The 13,678-nt window shown below is 45.2% G+C and overlaps 1 protein-coding gene across 1 annotated transcript in view; it reads left to right on the top strand.

The window, feature by feature from the left end:
* Positions 1-13,678, top strand: part of TLN2 (talin 2) — a 438,974-nt gene that overhangs the window by 328,951 nt on the left and 96,345 nt on the right. The window contains exons 33-37 of the mRNA XM_078448675.2: positions 2,747-2,840; positions 4,739-4,828; positions 6,706-6,828; positions 8,286-8,429; positions 10,248-10,409. Coding sequence (XP_078304801.1) covers positions 2,747-2,840; positions 4,739-4,828; positions 6,706-6,828; positions 8,286-8,429; positions 10,248-10,409 — 613 coding nt within the window. The remainder of the gene's footprint in view (positions 1-2,746; positions 2,841-4,738; positions 4,829-6,705; positions 6,829-8,285; positions 8,430-10,247; positions 10,410-13,678) is intronic.

Here is a 13,678-nt window from a genome sequence, read left to right as displayed (position 1 = left end):
GATTTCAGTTTTTTTCTAAAACTGAGAATGGCTAGATATGCCTAGATAAAGAACAAAATACAAGGAAACACTCACTACTTCTAGATGGTGGAATTTTGGCTATTTAACTTTTTTGTATTTAAAAAAAAAAAAACTTGTGTAGCTTTAATCATTTTTTTAATTGCATAAAAAGATTACAAAAAGTACAGGTTAGGCCTATACATTATGACATTTAATGGGCACCCAGAATTCTCTTGTAGACTATACATTTATTCAGTCCTTTATCATTGCATATTTGGGGTGCCTCCAATTCTTTGATCTTATAACTCACTGCTATAATTTGAAACCTACAAATACTATTTATCACTGTGAAATCTGTGTAACCGTTTGCCTCTGGGCGACTCATTTTATTATTGGGCTCTTTAATCCAGACTAAAATTGGGAAAAACAATACCTAAACCATGCTCCTTAGCCATGGACCATTCAGACCTCAGTGCTGTGCTGCACCTGTATGGATTATCCAACCACAAACCTTTGGTCTCTTGGTGTTTTTTGACCCCAAGTTTTTACTTGAAAATTTTTCACATCTGAAAAATAGTCAAAACAATAGGACAATAAACAGCTCTGTATTCTTTGGATTCATCAATCGTCAACAGTTTTTAATGGAAAAAATCTTTATGTGAAGACTAGGTTAAAAAAAAAAAAGGCAGATAAACAGGAAACAGGGAAAGAAATAAGCTAAATGGAAAGCTTGTGTGATACGTAGAAATATCCTCCACATGATCATGTCATCACAGTCAAGGGCATTCTGCACCCTTTGTTATGCTCCTGCATGCCCACCTGTCCACTCAGAAGTATGTCTTGAAGCCTGCCACATGGAACATGGCGTTGGATCCCTGAGAGACCCATCTAGAGAAGGCGTCATGGACCACACCCTCCAAGATGCCCAGAATTAGATTGTCCTGCTCCCGGTTGTTTCTGTGTTGGCTTTGCACCATGGAGAACACAGCTGCTTCCTTACAACACCTTAATTAAACACCTTGCCCCCCACATAAGTGAATTGCTGGAGTTCATCGTACAAAGACTATTTTGGGATTCCTTTGTGAGTTCAGGAATGTTTTTTTCCTCTTCCCATCCACCCTAGCTAAATTTAAAATTCAAAGCAGTATCTCCTCATCAAATAATTAAGCTGATTGCCTTTGTGCATTGGCAACATCATCGTCCATCAAATGCGATATTCTGTGGGAAGCTGCAAAGCCAATTTAATAAAATGAGAAATCTTTTATATTAGGCCGCGTTAATGATGAACAGCAAGTGTGCTGTTTTGTTTTTGTTTGTTTTAAGTTGCCAGTTAGCTGCAGTGGTTAGTAACTATGAAGAGAATTGAGGGCCTGCCGGAGTGTAGACCAGTGATGATCCTACGGAAAAAAATGGTTGTGGATCTGGCTTTGGAGGCAGATAGGCATGGGTTTGAGTGTTTTTGCTCCTTGTAGCATCCCCCTAGCGAAGTCTCTCCCATCTCTGTTTTTTTCGTGTCTAAAACACAGGCTATTCAATTTTAAGACTTACTTAGGATAAAAACATTGTGCTTTTGGCAAAGGGTTAGACACATAGGTCAATGAAATAGGGTCCAGAGGTAGACTCACATAAATAAGGCCCAGGGATTGTCCACAAAATTAGAAAAGCAAGGCCATGCAGAAAGAACAGCCATTTTCAGTGAAGGGTGCTGAAATAATTCGACTTGCATAAGCCACCCTCACCCTCACAGAAAAAGAACGTGGACCCATATTTCACACCTTATTAAAAAATTAAAATGGACTGTGTCTTTGTAAATGATCCATGGCCTAACCTCGGCAGGAGGTAAGCATAGGCTGCCCGGGAGAGGTGGAATCTTTGCCAATATAGAAAAAACTCTGAGCTGCCTCTGAAGTTCTAAGAAGAATAGAAACACGTGTAAAATCACACGAGTCTATAATTCCTGTTAATGTTAAAGAAAAGAGCTATTTTAAACAATAATTTGGGGATAGCTTCTAGGAAGTAGCAAATCTTGTAGAATTTCATCGAAAGAAGAGATTTTAAAATTATAAGCACAGTTTACTATATGCCCGCTACGTTTTAAGATACATAAAACCTTCCAAATGATACAAAGACTATCCCAAATAGCCTAGCTCAGATCATCTTATTCCTTATGGGCTGCTAATGAAGGATATTTTAAAACAGTGTTAATATGATTTCTTTGCTATTTGCAACTTGGTTGTAAATTCTTTCCTGTGAATATGTTAAAAGATAGTCCTACTTTCTTAAAATAACTATTAGTACCCTTTAAAGGGAAATCAAATGAATAATTACAGGCAGAGTGGGGGCACTCATTCTATCTTCCCTGGTTGTGGTTTATTTTGGTCATTCAGAGCCTTGTAGAAGAGCCCGCATGGAGACCCCATCCTTTAATTTTTTTGAATGTTGACTAATTTTGGGGAGAGAGAGAGAGCCTGAGCAGGGGAGGGGCAGAAAGAGAGACACGGAATCCAAAGCAGGCTCCAGGCTCTGAGCTGTCAGCACAGAGCCTGACGCAGAGCTCGAAACCACAAACCATGAGAGATCACTACCTGAGCCGAAGTCAGACACTTAACTGACTGAGGCACCGAGGCTCCTGGGACCCCATCCTTGACAGTGATTTACTTGTATTTTTGGTGAACCAGAAAACATTGTTGGGGAAATGTTGGTATTCACAGAACAAAACAAAACCCTTTATCTGTTTCTGTCCCAGAGCTGTGACAGAGAGCATCAATCAGCTGATCACGCTGTGCACCCAGCAAGCTCCTGGCCAGAAAGAATGTGATAATGCCCTGCGGGAGCTCGAGGTAAGTCCCTGTGAAGGCTGCTGGGGATTTAAGAGCGTGTGGCTCTCTGTCCTTTCTGGAAAGGGTCAGTTTCTTCTCCTCTGTTCTTGCCTTATATCCTTCTTAGAAGACTATTGGGGCCAGAGTTTCAGTCCGAGTGGGAAGGAATCAAAGTTAGATTTGGTAGGAGTATCATTTCTGCTTCCCCTTTTTCCACTAGGATGAGGGTTAATTTGTTCAAAGATTCTCTATTTCAAATAGGAAGAGGCCTGGGTGCAGGCTGAAGATGGGCACTTCCCACCTGAAAAGTTTTGGAGTTGTTACTCTGGGGCAGGTGGGAGAAACTTGGATAGATGTTCTTTTTGAGTAAAAATGACTTTCCCATTCATTTTATGTTAGTCACTGTAGGGGGCACATGAGTGGAAACCCAGAAGTAACACCTATTACAGGATCAAGGCGATGGTGGGACCCCTAGTGGCCCAGAGCACAGTGTGGGTGCTCTTCAATTTATATTCAGGCTCAGGGTTTATTTATAATGGAGAATTCATGTCTGCCTGTAGCATGTATGTGGGTAAACGGAAAATCAACGTGCCTACTTGTATGTAAAGCAGTCCTAAGCAGTGCACGTTATATTGAAACAGCCAAAGAGATAACTCAATAGATGGGGTTGGTTGTACCCCATGTACCTTTAGTTTTCTGGATGATTAGCATGGGAACACCCACCATGCTTCTGCATGGTTTGATTGAGGCCCAGTCTGCTGGGGACTATAGGCCAGGGTGCACAGCTGGAGGTGAGAAGAGGCTTGTTACCACTGGCCTAAAACATTCTGAAAACAGTGGAGGCTGTTCCCTACATTGAGTAGATTACTGCCCTATCCTGGTCTGTTCACATCCACAGATAGGATATGTGAGCTGGGTCTAAGATCTGTGGGCCCAGATGCAAATACTCTGTCCTTTCACTGTATCCTTGGTTGCCAAAATTAGGACTCTTTCAGGGTTGCTGTGACTAAAACAGTTTTTATTGTGTGAAGAGTGGGAGGAGGATCTTGAATGAAATGAACTTCTTTATGCTGCCCTCTTTCCTGAGATCTTTAACTTAGTAACTCAGCAGTTCCCACCATGACGTCCCCAATCCTTGGTAACTCAACGACGGTGTCTTTGTTGGCTGTGCCCCCAAAGGCTGCTGGGTTCTTCTAATGTACATTCTCCCTCACTGGAGAGGAGGCTGGATGGCTACATCCCCAGACTCGCCTCCCCTGGAAAATTCCCTCGTATGTGATTGTCAGGGATAATTACAATCTGAGAGCTAGCGAAGATTTTTACTGGACTGGAGACAAAGGAGCAAGCCCCATACCCGGCTCCTTGATGGATACCTCAACAGGAGTGAATATTTTCTATATTTTGTGAATTAAAAATAAGTGAACCATCTCAGTGGACAGTTTGGAAGGGTTACCTTTCATGCCTACTCATGAAAAGCTTCCAGAACTGAAAACTAAGGGTTCTCCTCATGAAGTAGAAATGAGTTAACGTGTCCTTGAAATTTAAACTCCTTGGAATTATTCAGCAGAGAAATTGTGCTAATTGACTATTGTCGTGCATTAGCTTTTAGATTTTCTTAAGAAAAAAATCTCTCCCTTTTGTGGATACCATGATTCTCCTCCAAATGTGTGAACAGGAGACTCTCCTCTCTGTCGAAGCTAACCTGAGACATCCTCCTCCTTGCCGTCTATGTTTTTGTTGCCAGCGGAAAATCTGAAGTCACAGATAAAACCCTTTAAATTCCTTTCAAGAATCTGGAGACATGAGTGATCATGACCAGAATTCTCTGTAGGGAGGGGAAGTTGTTAGTTCATATGACGTTGGATTTCTCTTATTCTGTAACACTGGCTTGCTTTTGAAGTTGTGTTTTCCTTCTGTAGACTGTCAAGGGGATGTTGGACAATCCTAATGAACCTGTTAGTGACCTCTCTTACTTTGACTGCATTGAGAGTGTGATGGAAAACTCCAAGGTAAGGCTGTCTGTGCTGTTAACATTCCTCCTCGTTGTGGGGAAAAATCTAGATGGTTTTGTATGCATCTGCCTGCAGCCACTCTGTGTGACTACATCATCATGAAGCCTCACCATGAAGCCCTTTGCTCAAATGCTTCTTAAACTTGGCTGTGCCTCAGAATCACCTAGGGGTCTTGTTAAACACAGATTACTGGACCTTAATCCCGAGTTTCTGATTAAGTAGATCTGAGGTGGGGCTGAGATTGTGCATTTCTGACGAGTCCCCAGGTCCCTGCCAATGCGGCCCAGAAATAACACTTTGAGATACAATGATTAGACCATATCATGGATGAGTCTTACGGTGAGTCGAATCATTGATTTCTTTCATTTGGGACCGAATTGCAGGGGAAAGCCTGTCAGTTAACCTTGGCTTTTATGAGACCCTCTTGTGTGTTCTTTTTGCCATCCATTCATGGCATGCATTCTCGAGGGGACTGAAAAACTCGGAGTTTTGTGGGGGAGGTAGGAGGAATGGAACATCTAAATAATACAGTCGTTTGTGTCCCCACCCCCTGCTAAACCTTAACCTTGCTCAACAGAATCTTATTTCTTAGTATTTATTTGGATATGGGTGGCAGTTGCGGGTGGGGAGGCTAAATAGACTTCTCAGTGGACCAATAATGATGGCTTAAAAGGTTGAGAAACACTAACTTGTGATGGTAATACCAGAGTTGTTAAGAATGCTTCAAAACCACATTACAATGAAATACAAGTGAGAGAAACAGATAATGAGTAGCTGGCAATGCCAAGTTCGTGCTTGGAGCACAAGTGTGTGTTTGTCTACATCACTCTTATGTTAGCTCTGGGGACATGGGGCACATCTGTGTTGTGATGTCAGGACTGGCTTGCTGTGCATTGGGCTGAGACTAGAATTTGCTCCATCCAGCATCCTTTATGGAGTTATGGATTGCCTAGGCAGGCTGCATATGTTTTACATACTTTGAGCCAAAGAAACTCTTCCTTAAAGAGGGATACAGGGTTATAGAAAGGAAAATAACTCATATAACAATACCTTCTAACTTCTTTGTTTTGCAAGTCTTTATGCAAACTGGACTGTTTGGTATATCGAAGCATTTTTAGGGAATTTCTTTTTTTTTTTTTTTTTCATTCCACCATCTGTGACTCTGGAAAGTAGACTAGGACCTGTCCTCATGGGGCGTGATGAGACCCAGAGAAGACAGAACACCAGATATGGGGCAGGTGTCCTGCCTCTGCCCATGTGCCTTCTATGTGACTTTCTGTAGGATGCTTGACCTTTCTGGGTTAGATTTTAAATATTAAATTCCCTTTTATCTGTTATTTTAAAGACCTCTGGGAAAAAAATACATCAATGATTTTCAGAATAAGGGGAAATACTTAAAAAATTAGGAAATAGTCTTAGTGTTCAGATCACCCATCTGTGTGTGTGTGTGTGTGTGTGTGTGTGTGTGTACTTTTTAACAAAAACATATTTAAATTTTGCTATCAATAAGTAAGTAAATAATATTACCTAGAGTATGTCTTCTGCTTCCTGGGTGTGACTACCTACAGTTTACATATCTGATTTTTATATTCTGGGAGCCAACATTTCTCAGTTTAGACCACTAACTTGTGGCATGCCCTATATAGATTTTACTTTATTGATTCGTGTATACTAACTATGTCTCTTTGAGATGTAGGTAACTTTTAGATGAAACGTTCATACTTTCATTATTCACTTCTCTGTATGGAACAGAAATGATAGAATTCTCTTAAATCTCCTCTTAATGTGAATAAAGAAAAATAATGGCAAATACTGTCAATGAAGTGGCCTTGAATGTTAAGCTCAGAGAGTATCACTGGTTGGTTGTTTTGTAGGTTCTGGGCGAGTCGATGGCAGGGATTTCACAGAACGCCAAGACCGGGGACCTCCCTGCCTTTGGGGAGTGTGTGGGGATTGCGTCCAAGGCCCTCTGTGGGTTGACAGAGGCTGCAGCCCAGGTAAGGGACTGGCCCCCAGGCCCTATGATGCAGGCCTTCTAGCCTTAAGGCCTGTGTCCTTTGCTTGTGTCCCATGGTAGATTGTGGATACCGGGAATATCAGATGTCTGGGGTGGGGGTGGGGGGGGTGGGAATGGGGGAGCTCCAGCTGCAGGGGAGTACCAGATCCCTGTGGAGAGTGGGGCATGGGGGAGCTCCAGCCACAACTCCTTCTCCAACCACCATCATAGAAACCATGGTAAGGGCGGAGGTTCCTGTGATGGCTGGGGCATTTAGACACAACATCAGCCAGTTACCCCCCCAGGAGCAGAGCAGCCTGGCAAGGACAGTGAGACCCTGAACACCGCAGACCCAGCATAAGGGTTCAGAGGACAGATTTGTGTGTGTGTGTGTGTGTGTGTGTGTTTAAGACCATTTTTACAGATGAGTTGTTATGAGGAGAAAACAAATGGGTATTACATAATTCACATTCTCTCTGAAGCTTTAAAAATGCAAAAATCTTAGTCATGCTCTTTTTAGGATCAGAGGGAGAAAAAAATTAGATACCATCCTGCCAAGATGTGATCGGGCATGTTCCTTGCTTTTGTTCAACTGTCCTGTGCATCTCTGATAATTAGTGGGCTCATGTGACTGAAGCTTCAAAAATTGTCAGCATTTACCTTGAAGGATTTGTCTCTTGACAATTACCTTGAGCCTGAAAGATTTTACTGAACCAAAGGGAAATATTCCCTAGTTTGGGGGATGAAATTATCTTGCCCCTCAAATCTCACAGGAAATGACTTAAGGTTAAAATTCCCGCTCACAGATTCATTGTCTGCCTGTGATTTGACTAACCCATCCAAAGAGTTTTAAAGACAAGACCTTCTCTTAGAGCCTCTTGTCCTCTTAGAGAGCAAATACTGCCTTTTTTTTGTTTGTTTGGTTTTGGGTTTTTTTGCCCTCTTGAGCCATCCTGCGCATTCTCCTTACTTACTATTGGAAATACGAGCCTAAACACTAAGGATGCATTAGGCTGTGAGACCAGAAACTTCCGCGCAGGACAGGCTCCAGGGTTGAGTGACCTAGCAGCTTCATGCCTTTGGTCTACACCCACTTTCTTGTGCTTCTCCCATCTTCCAGTCAAAGAGTCAGCTTCACACGACACAGACTGGGTGCCCTTAGGCTCATAAGATGGCTACCAGCAGCACACAGGGCTGCCTTCATCCTTGTTCATGACCCATAGAAAAGCTTCTTTAGGCTTTCTTAGGCGCAGAGAGGTTTCGTTCCTAGAAGCCTACAGAAGACTCCTGCCACCATCGGCCCATGTATCCTTAAACCCTCACTGATGAGATTACCCTGACCACCGTGCACTAAGGAGCCCCTGAGAATGCTACATTTGCATTGCCAGGCCGTCGTCCCCTACAGGCTCATGTAGGAGCACAGACAGTCTGAGCTGTGGTTTCCTCCTCCGTTTCCAGGCTGCATACCTGGTGGGCATCTCTGATCCAAACAGCCAGGCGGGCCACCAGGGCCTTGTGGACCCCATCCAGTTTGCCAGGGCCAACCAGGCCATCCAGATGGCATGCCAGAACCTGGTGGACCCCGGCAGCAGCCCGTCACAGGTAACCACGGGGCGTGGGTGTGAGGTCTGTGAGTCCTTAAGCTGTCCTAGGTGGGTAGGAGACTGTGAGAAACGAGTAAAGAATACTGTTCTCTCAGAGCTCGCAAAGTCAGGTAAACTCAGCACTGCCAATAACAACTCAGGAGCGTGAGGGGGTAGGGGGATATTGCAAAATGTGGTGAGTGTGCCAGTGTGTCAGTGCTTTGAAACGAGGTACTGGAGGCAGGAGGAGTGAAGTAATCACTGAGAGAGTCATCAGGAGTCTCATGATTTCATTCCGGTCAGAGGACGTAGGTGGAGTGCTCGTTCTGTGCTCAGCACTAGGGGTCAACACGAGGACCTGATCCCCTCTGCCCTGGCACCCACTCTTCTGGATAAAGTTTGGAAGATGGGATGGTCGGGGTGTGATGACAGCACCAGGGATGCACGGGGGAACAGGGGATGAACTCGGAGGGGCTGTCAAGGTTCACTTCACAGAGACGGTGGTACTGAGCCAGAATCCAAATCCAAAGTACACTAAGGACCCACAGAGGCATTTTAGGACTAGACCATACGTGCAACACTCCTTACTCAAGTGTCATGGAGTCCTGTTCCCTTACTCAAGCTGCGTGTGCTGAAGAAACAAGGCCTGGCCTGTAGGGCCCCCCGAGCCAGCCTGGGAGTCCCACAGCCACTGTGAACCCTGAGACAGGCCTAGTTGAGGCTGGAGAAGGACCTACATTCAGGAGGCAATAGAGGGGTCCTCTGACCTATAGCAGGCCTGAGAGCTGGCGTGGAACGCATCAGGGCACCTAACCTCCCAACCTGTCCAATAAAGGTCAAAGATGTGTTACCAAACTCAGCCAAGTGGATCGGGTGACTCACAAGAGCCATTGGGGTTGGGGGTGGAGCCTGGAAGATGCCCGGCCCAGACCCCTTAATCAGGTGCCCACAGTCCACCTGTGCATGAAGAAGGAGGTATTACACCTTGATGTTTATTTTCCTCCTCTAGACCTGGGCTCCAGTGTGGTGGTCACACGCTGCTTGTGGCCATTAAGCACTCGCAACGTGGCCAGTCCAAGTTGTGGTGGGCTGTAAGTGTAAAATACACACTGGAGCTTGAAACTTGGTATGACAAGATTGTAAAATCTCAAATTCTTAAATCGATTACCTGGGGAAATGAAATATTGTGCCTCTATCAAGTTAATAAGCGACCGAAATAAATTTCTCTTGGTTTTCTCTACTTATTTTAATTTTTTTATGTTTATTTTTGAGAGACAGTGTGAGTGGGGGAGGGGCAGAGAGAGAGGGAGACACAGAATCTGAAGCAGACTCCAGGCTCTGAGCCATTAGCACAGAGCCCGAATCGGGACTCGAACTCGTAAACTTTGAGATCATGACCTGAGCCGTAGTCAGCACTCAACCAACTGAGCCACCCAGGCACCCTTTTGCTTATTTTAATGAGGCTACCAGAAAATTTAAAATTTCACGTGTCATTCACATTCTCCTCGTGTTGGGCAGCACTGGCCTAGATCCTGGACCATTTGCCTCTTGGCTGGCCAAGGGTCATGAATCATAGCTGCCTGCATCTCCTTTAAGACTCTCTGGAGTCCAGCCCTCTCCCAGTAAGGAAGCATCACTTCCTTTCCTTTTGTTCATTCTCTCTTGCTTAGTAATTCTTGTCCCCTGCTTTCTTGGAGTGACTTGGGGGCGGTGGAGCTAGACGCACATGTTGGAGTTACACAGATATGGGAGCTGAAGAGGAATCCAGGGCTTCAGACCAGGGTGGACTCCTTGGCACTGAGCATGGGATGCCCCAACCCAGCTCCACACTTTGCAGGTTCTGTCCGCGGCCACAATTGTCGCCAAGCACACCTCGGCCCTGTGCAACGCCTGTCGTATCGCCTCATCCAAGACAGCCAACCCAGTGGCCAAGAGACACTTTGTCCAGTCAGCCAAGGAAGTCGCCAACAGCACTGCCAACCTGGTGAAGACCATCAAGGTAGGTTTCGGAGCTGAGACCTTCGTGACCCCTGTGTCACCTGTTGCCGACGGAAAAGATCTTTGCAGGATTTAAGCTCTTTGTCCCCTAAAGCTTGTGTCTAGTGAAGCTTCACTCCTGATTCACATCACTAAGGAGGAGTCCTTTACTAATGGAGATACTTATCATGAAAAACCAACAGCCTTGGTCTCAACTAACCTTCTTGGATAATGGGGGAGGGCGTCTCCAAATTCTGTACATGGGAAGCTTAGGGGCAGAAATCGGGAAGAGGTTGGCTGTGAGGGATTTGTTGGCACTATGCTTGGGTAGCAAATACCTTGGGTTTACTCAAACAGTGTGCTAATGTAGGGTGGTTTTGAGCTCATTTGCTGCAGGGAATTTCTGGTACAGGGTATACCATTTTTGGTACATCTATTGGGACCTAGAGAGAAGGTGGAGGGGAGAAGGGAATGGGAAATTGTGGGAAGTCACTGTAAAAATTCAGTTTAATCTATCCTTTGATCTCTATTCTGTTTAAAGTTGTTTAAATGCTTGAAATGGAGTACTTGATTTTTAAAATAGAACGTCCCATGTTTCTATCAAGTTCATCTTTGTGTTAAAGGCCATGGACTGGCTGGGGGAGGAGCAGGGGCAGGGGCCCTTGTGAGGAAGGAATATGCAGCGGCTGGCCTCTAGTATTTATAGGTGGGTGATAAAGTCACAAATCCTGTCTGCCCCGAGCGGGGACCAAGCTGCAGCTGGCAGCTGACCTTGTGGGGAAAAGAACCACAGCTGAACAGCAGACCAGAAGCAAAGAGCCCAGGACCTCGCCCCCTAGATCCAAACCTCCAAAGGTGGCTGTTGTGGAAGGTGAGCAACCCCCATAGGAGGTTGGGGAAGCCACTGGAGGCTTAATATTTACTTAAAGATTGTCACATTCATTGAGGGAGGGTCACCTGCTTTGTTGTCGGGCAAGCCCGGGAGTAATGGGACTTTCCCCTGTCCTCTCCAGAGGATAGGGTACCACGCCCCTCATTTTTCTAGCACTACGCAGAGCCACTTTAATAACATGGAGAAGTCCATCCACAAGCTGAGCCAGCCAGAAGCAAAGGGGAGAACACATAGCAAGCTGGCGGGGGAGAGCAGGGGGCACTTAGCCCTGTCAGCAGTTTCTTAGCTGTCTAAACAAAGAGCCTGCGTATTTGAAGACAATAATGAGATAGGTTGGAAACAAATTAAAGCCATGACCAGGTGCCCCTGGGATCCGGGCGGCAGCTTACCTTAATTACCATCATAGTTCATAGAAACTAAGAAAGCTTACATTTTTAGCTGCTTGCTTTGTACAAAGCCTGTTTCAAGTGTTTTGTGTGTATTACTCATCAATTCATACAAATCCCCTGTGCTTGTCACCCCCATTTTACAGTCAGGACACTAGGAGCTAGCAGGTTAAGTGACTTACCCAAGGTGACCCAGCCAGTAAGTGGCAGATGGGAATTGCAGCCCAGACCCGGAGCCCCTGCTCTTTCCGCTCTCGATCCTGCTCTCACTCCAGCATCCTGTTCAAATCCAGCCTAACCTGGGAAGAAACACCTTGGTGTGTTTACACTCCTTATGTGCAAATTGGCGGTGGCAGGATGAAAGATAGCAATCGAGTTGAAGGGAGTGACATCATCAGTGCTTGCTGTATGATTAACTGACTTCAGTTAAGCTTAGCCATTTTCTGATCATTAGAAAACAGACTATATTTAGACGGACCATGGGAGGGAAAAAAGGAAGGAAACTGTTCTATAGAAATTCCTGGGAACCTTTCTTTTCTGTCTCCTCCTGGTATTAAGTCCTGACCTATCTCTGTATAAAGCATCTCTGCTAAGATCTCCTGTTCTTTTCAGATTCCCCTCACGGTGTCCAACCCTCTTTGCAATTCCCGGCGGCAAATGAGCTCTTGTGATGGCCTGAAAGATAGGCCTGTGCAGGAACATCAGAGGAGGGTACGGCGGGATCGTTAGGTGGGGAAGACGAAGGCCTCGCCTCTGTGAGCTCCCTGGGATCCAGTAGCAGTGCACAAGGAACAGAAATGAACCTAATGCCCCTCAACTGGCTGAAATGTGCTTGGCTTTGCAATTCCCCCTGGGGGGACGGGGCAGGATTGGCCAGGGACAATGAGCCTTGTTTTTAATTTACTCAGAGGAAAATGGTCATGGTCATTTCACTGCAGCTCACCACACTATATACTGAATGTGGATTTCCTATTTTAAGGAAGGGTTAAGAATCCTATCAGATGGCAAAAAAAATGAATATTTAATTCCCTAAAAGTTTAAAACAGCTGCCCTGGTAGCTGCATTTTGCTCTGTTTTAGGCCTCCTAGTGCTTCTCTTTTTCTTCTCACCGTGACAATGTGGCCAACCCTAAATCCCAGTTGCCGCATCTCTATAGGCACAAAGAAAGGAGGGGGACCCAGCCAGAGAGACACTGAAGACCAGGGAACAGACCTTTGTGATGGGTTGTCAGCACCCTAAGAATGTGTGCCTCCGGGAATCTTAAACTGCTACCAAGGGCGTTCTTTAAAATCCCAAAGCTTGGCTCAGCAAGAATAAATTATCCGCACCCTCCTCCCTGGCAGGTTGCTCTAAATGCCAGACACGTTAGAAGCACACAGACCCCCTCCCCACGGTCGCTGTCTTTCCACTGGTCACCCCACAGAGGTCAGCTGCTTGTCTTTCTTCATTCAGCTCATTACCTAGTCTTAAATCACAGATGTGGAATGGAATGCTGTTTTAAATGTGCAGTCGCTCAGGTTTCGGTGCCAGGTAGAAGTTGTACGACAGCTTTTACTCTTCTGAGAAGTGAAAGCGTGGCCTTGAGTCTGACAGCAGAGTTGAAGCTCGGGTTTTGCGATGAAGCATTTCCAGGGTGTACCAAAGATGCCCGATCAAGCTCTCATTAATCGATGTTGATCTTGTTGCTCATCTTTATGTTTGGATTGGTAAAGTAGGTTTCGTTGTGTTTCGTTTCGTTTTGTTTTCGGAAGAAAAAGGGAAAAACTTCGTGGGTTTCTCTTCCTTCTTATTGCCTTTGTCCAAGCTCAGGAGAAAAGGGAGGCAGATGTCACAGGCTGTCATTTGAGGCCTGAGCCTGGATAGCATGCCAGTCTCTGGGTGTTGGTTTTATCATCTAGAACATTAGGGATTTGTGATTAAGGTCCCAAATCTTTAAGGTCTTAAGGTCCCTCCCAACCCCCTAAAGTCCGTGAATGTTTGATTCCGGTACACGTGCAGGAATGAGGTCTCCCA

The sequence above is a fragment of the Panthera onca genome, chromosome B3, assembly GCF_046562875.1.
Source record: "Panthera onca isolate mPanOnc1 chromosome B3, mPanOnc1 haplotype 2, whole genome shotgun sequence".
Taxonomy (NCBI): Eukaryota; Metazoa; Chordata; class Mammalia; order Carnivora; family Felidae; genus Panthera; species Panthera onca.
Note: the sequence above shows the minus strand (reverse complement) of the source record. Positions and strands in the feature narration are given on the sequence as shown.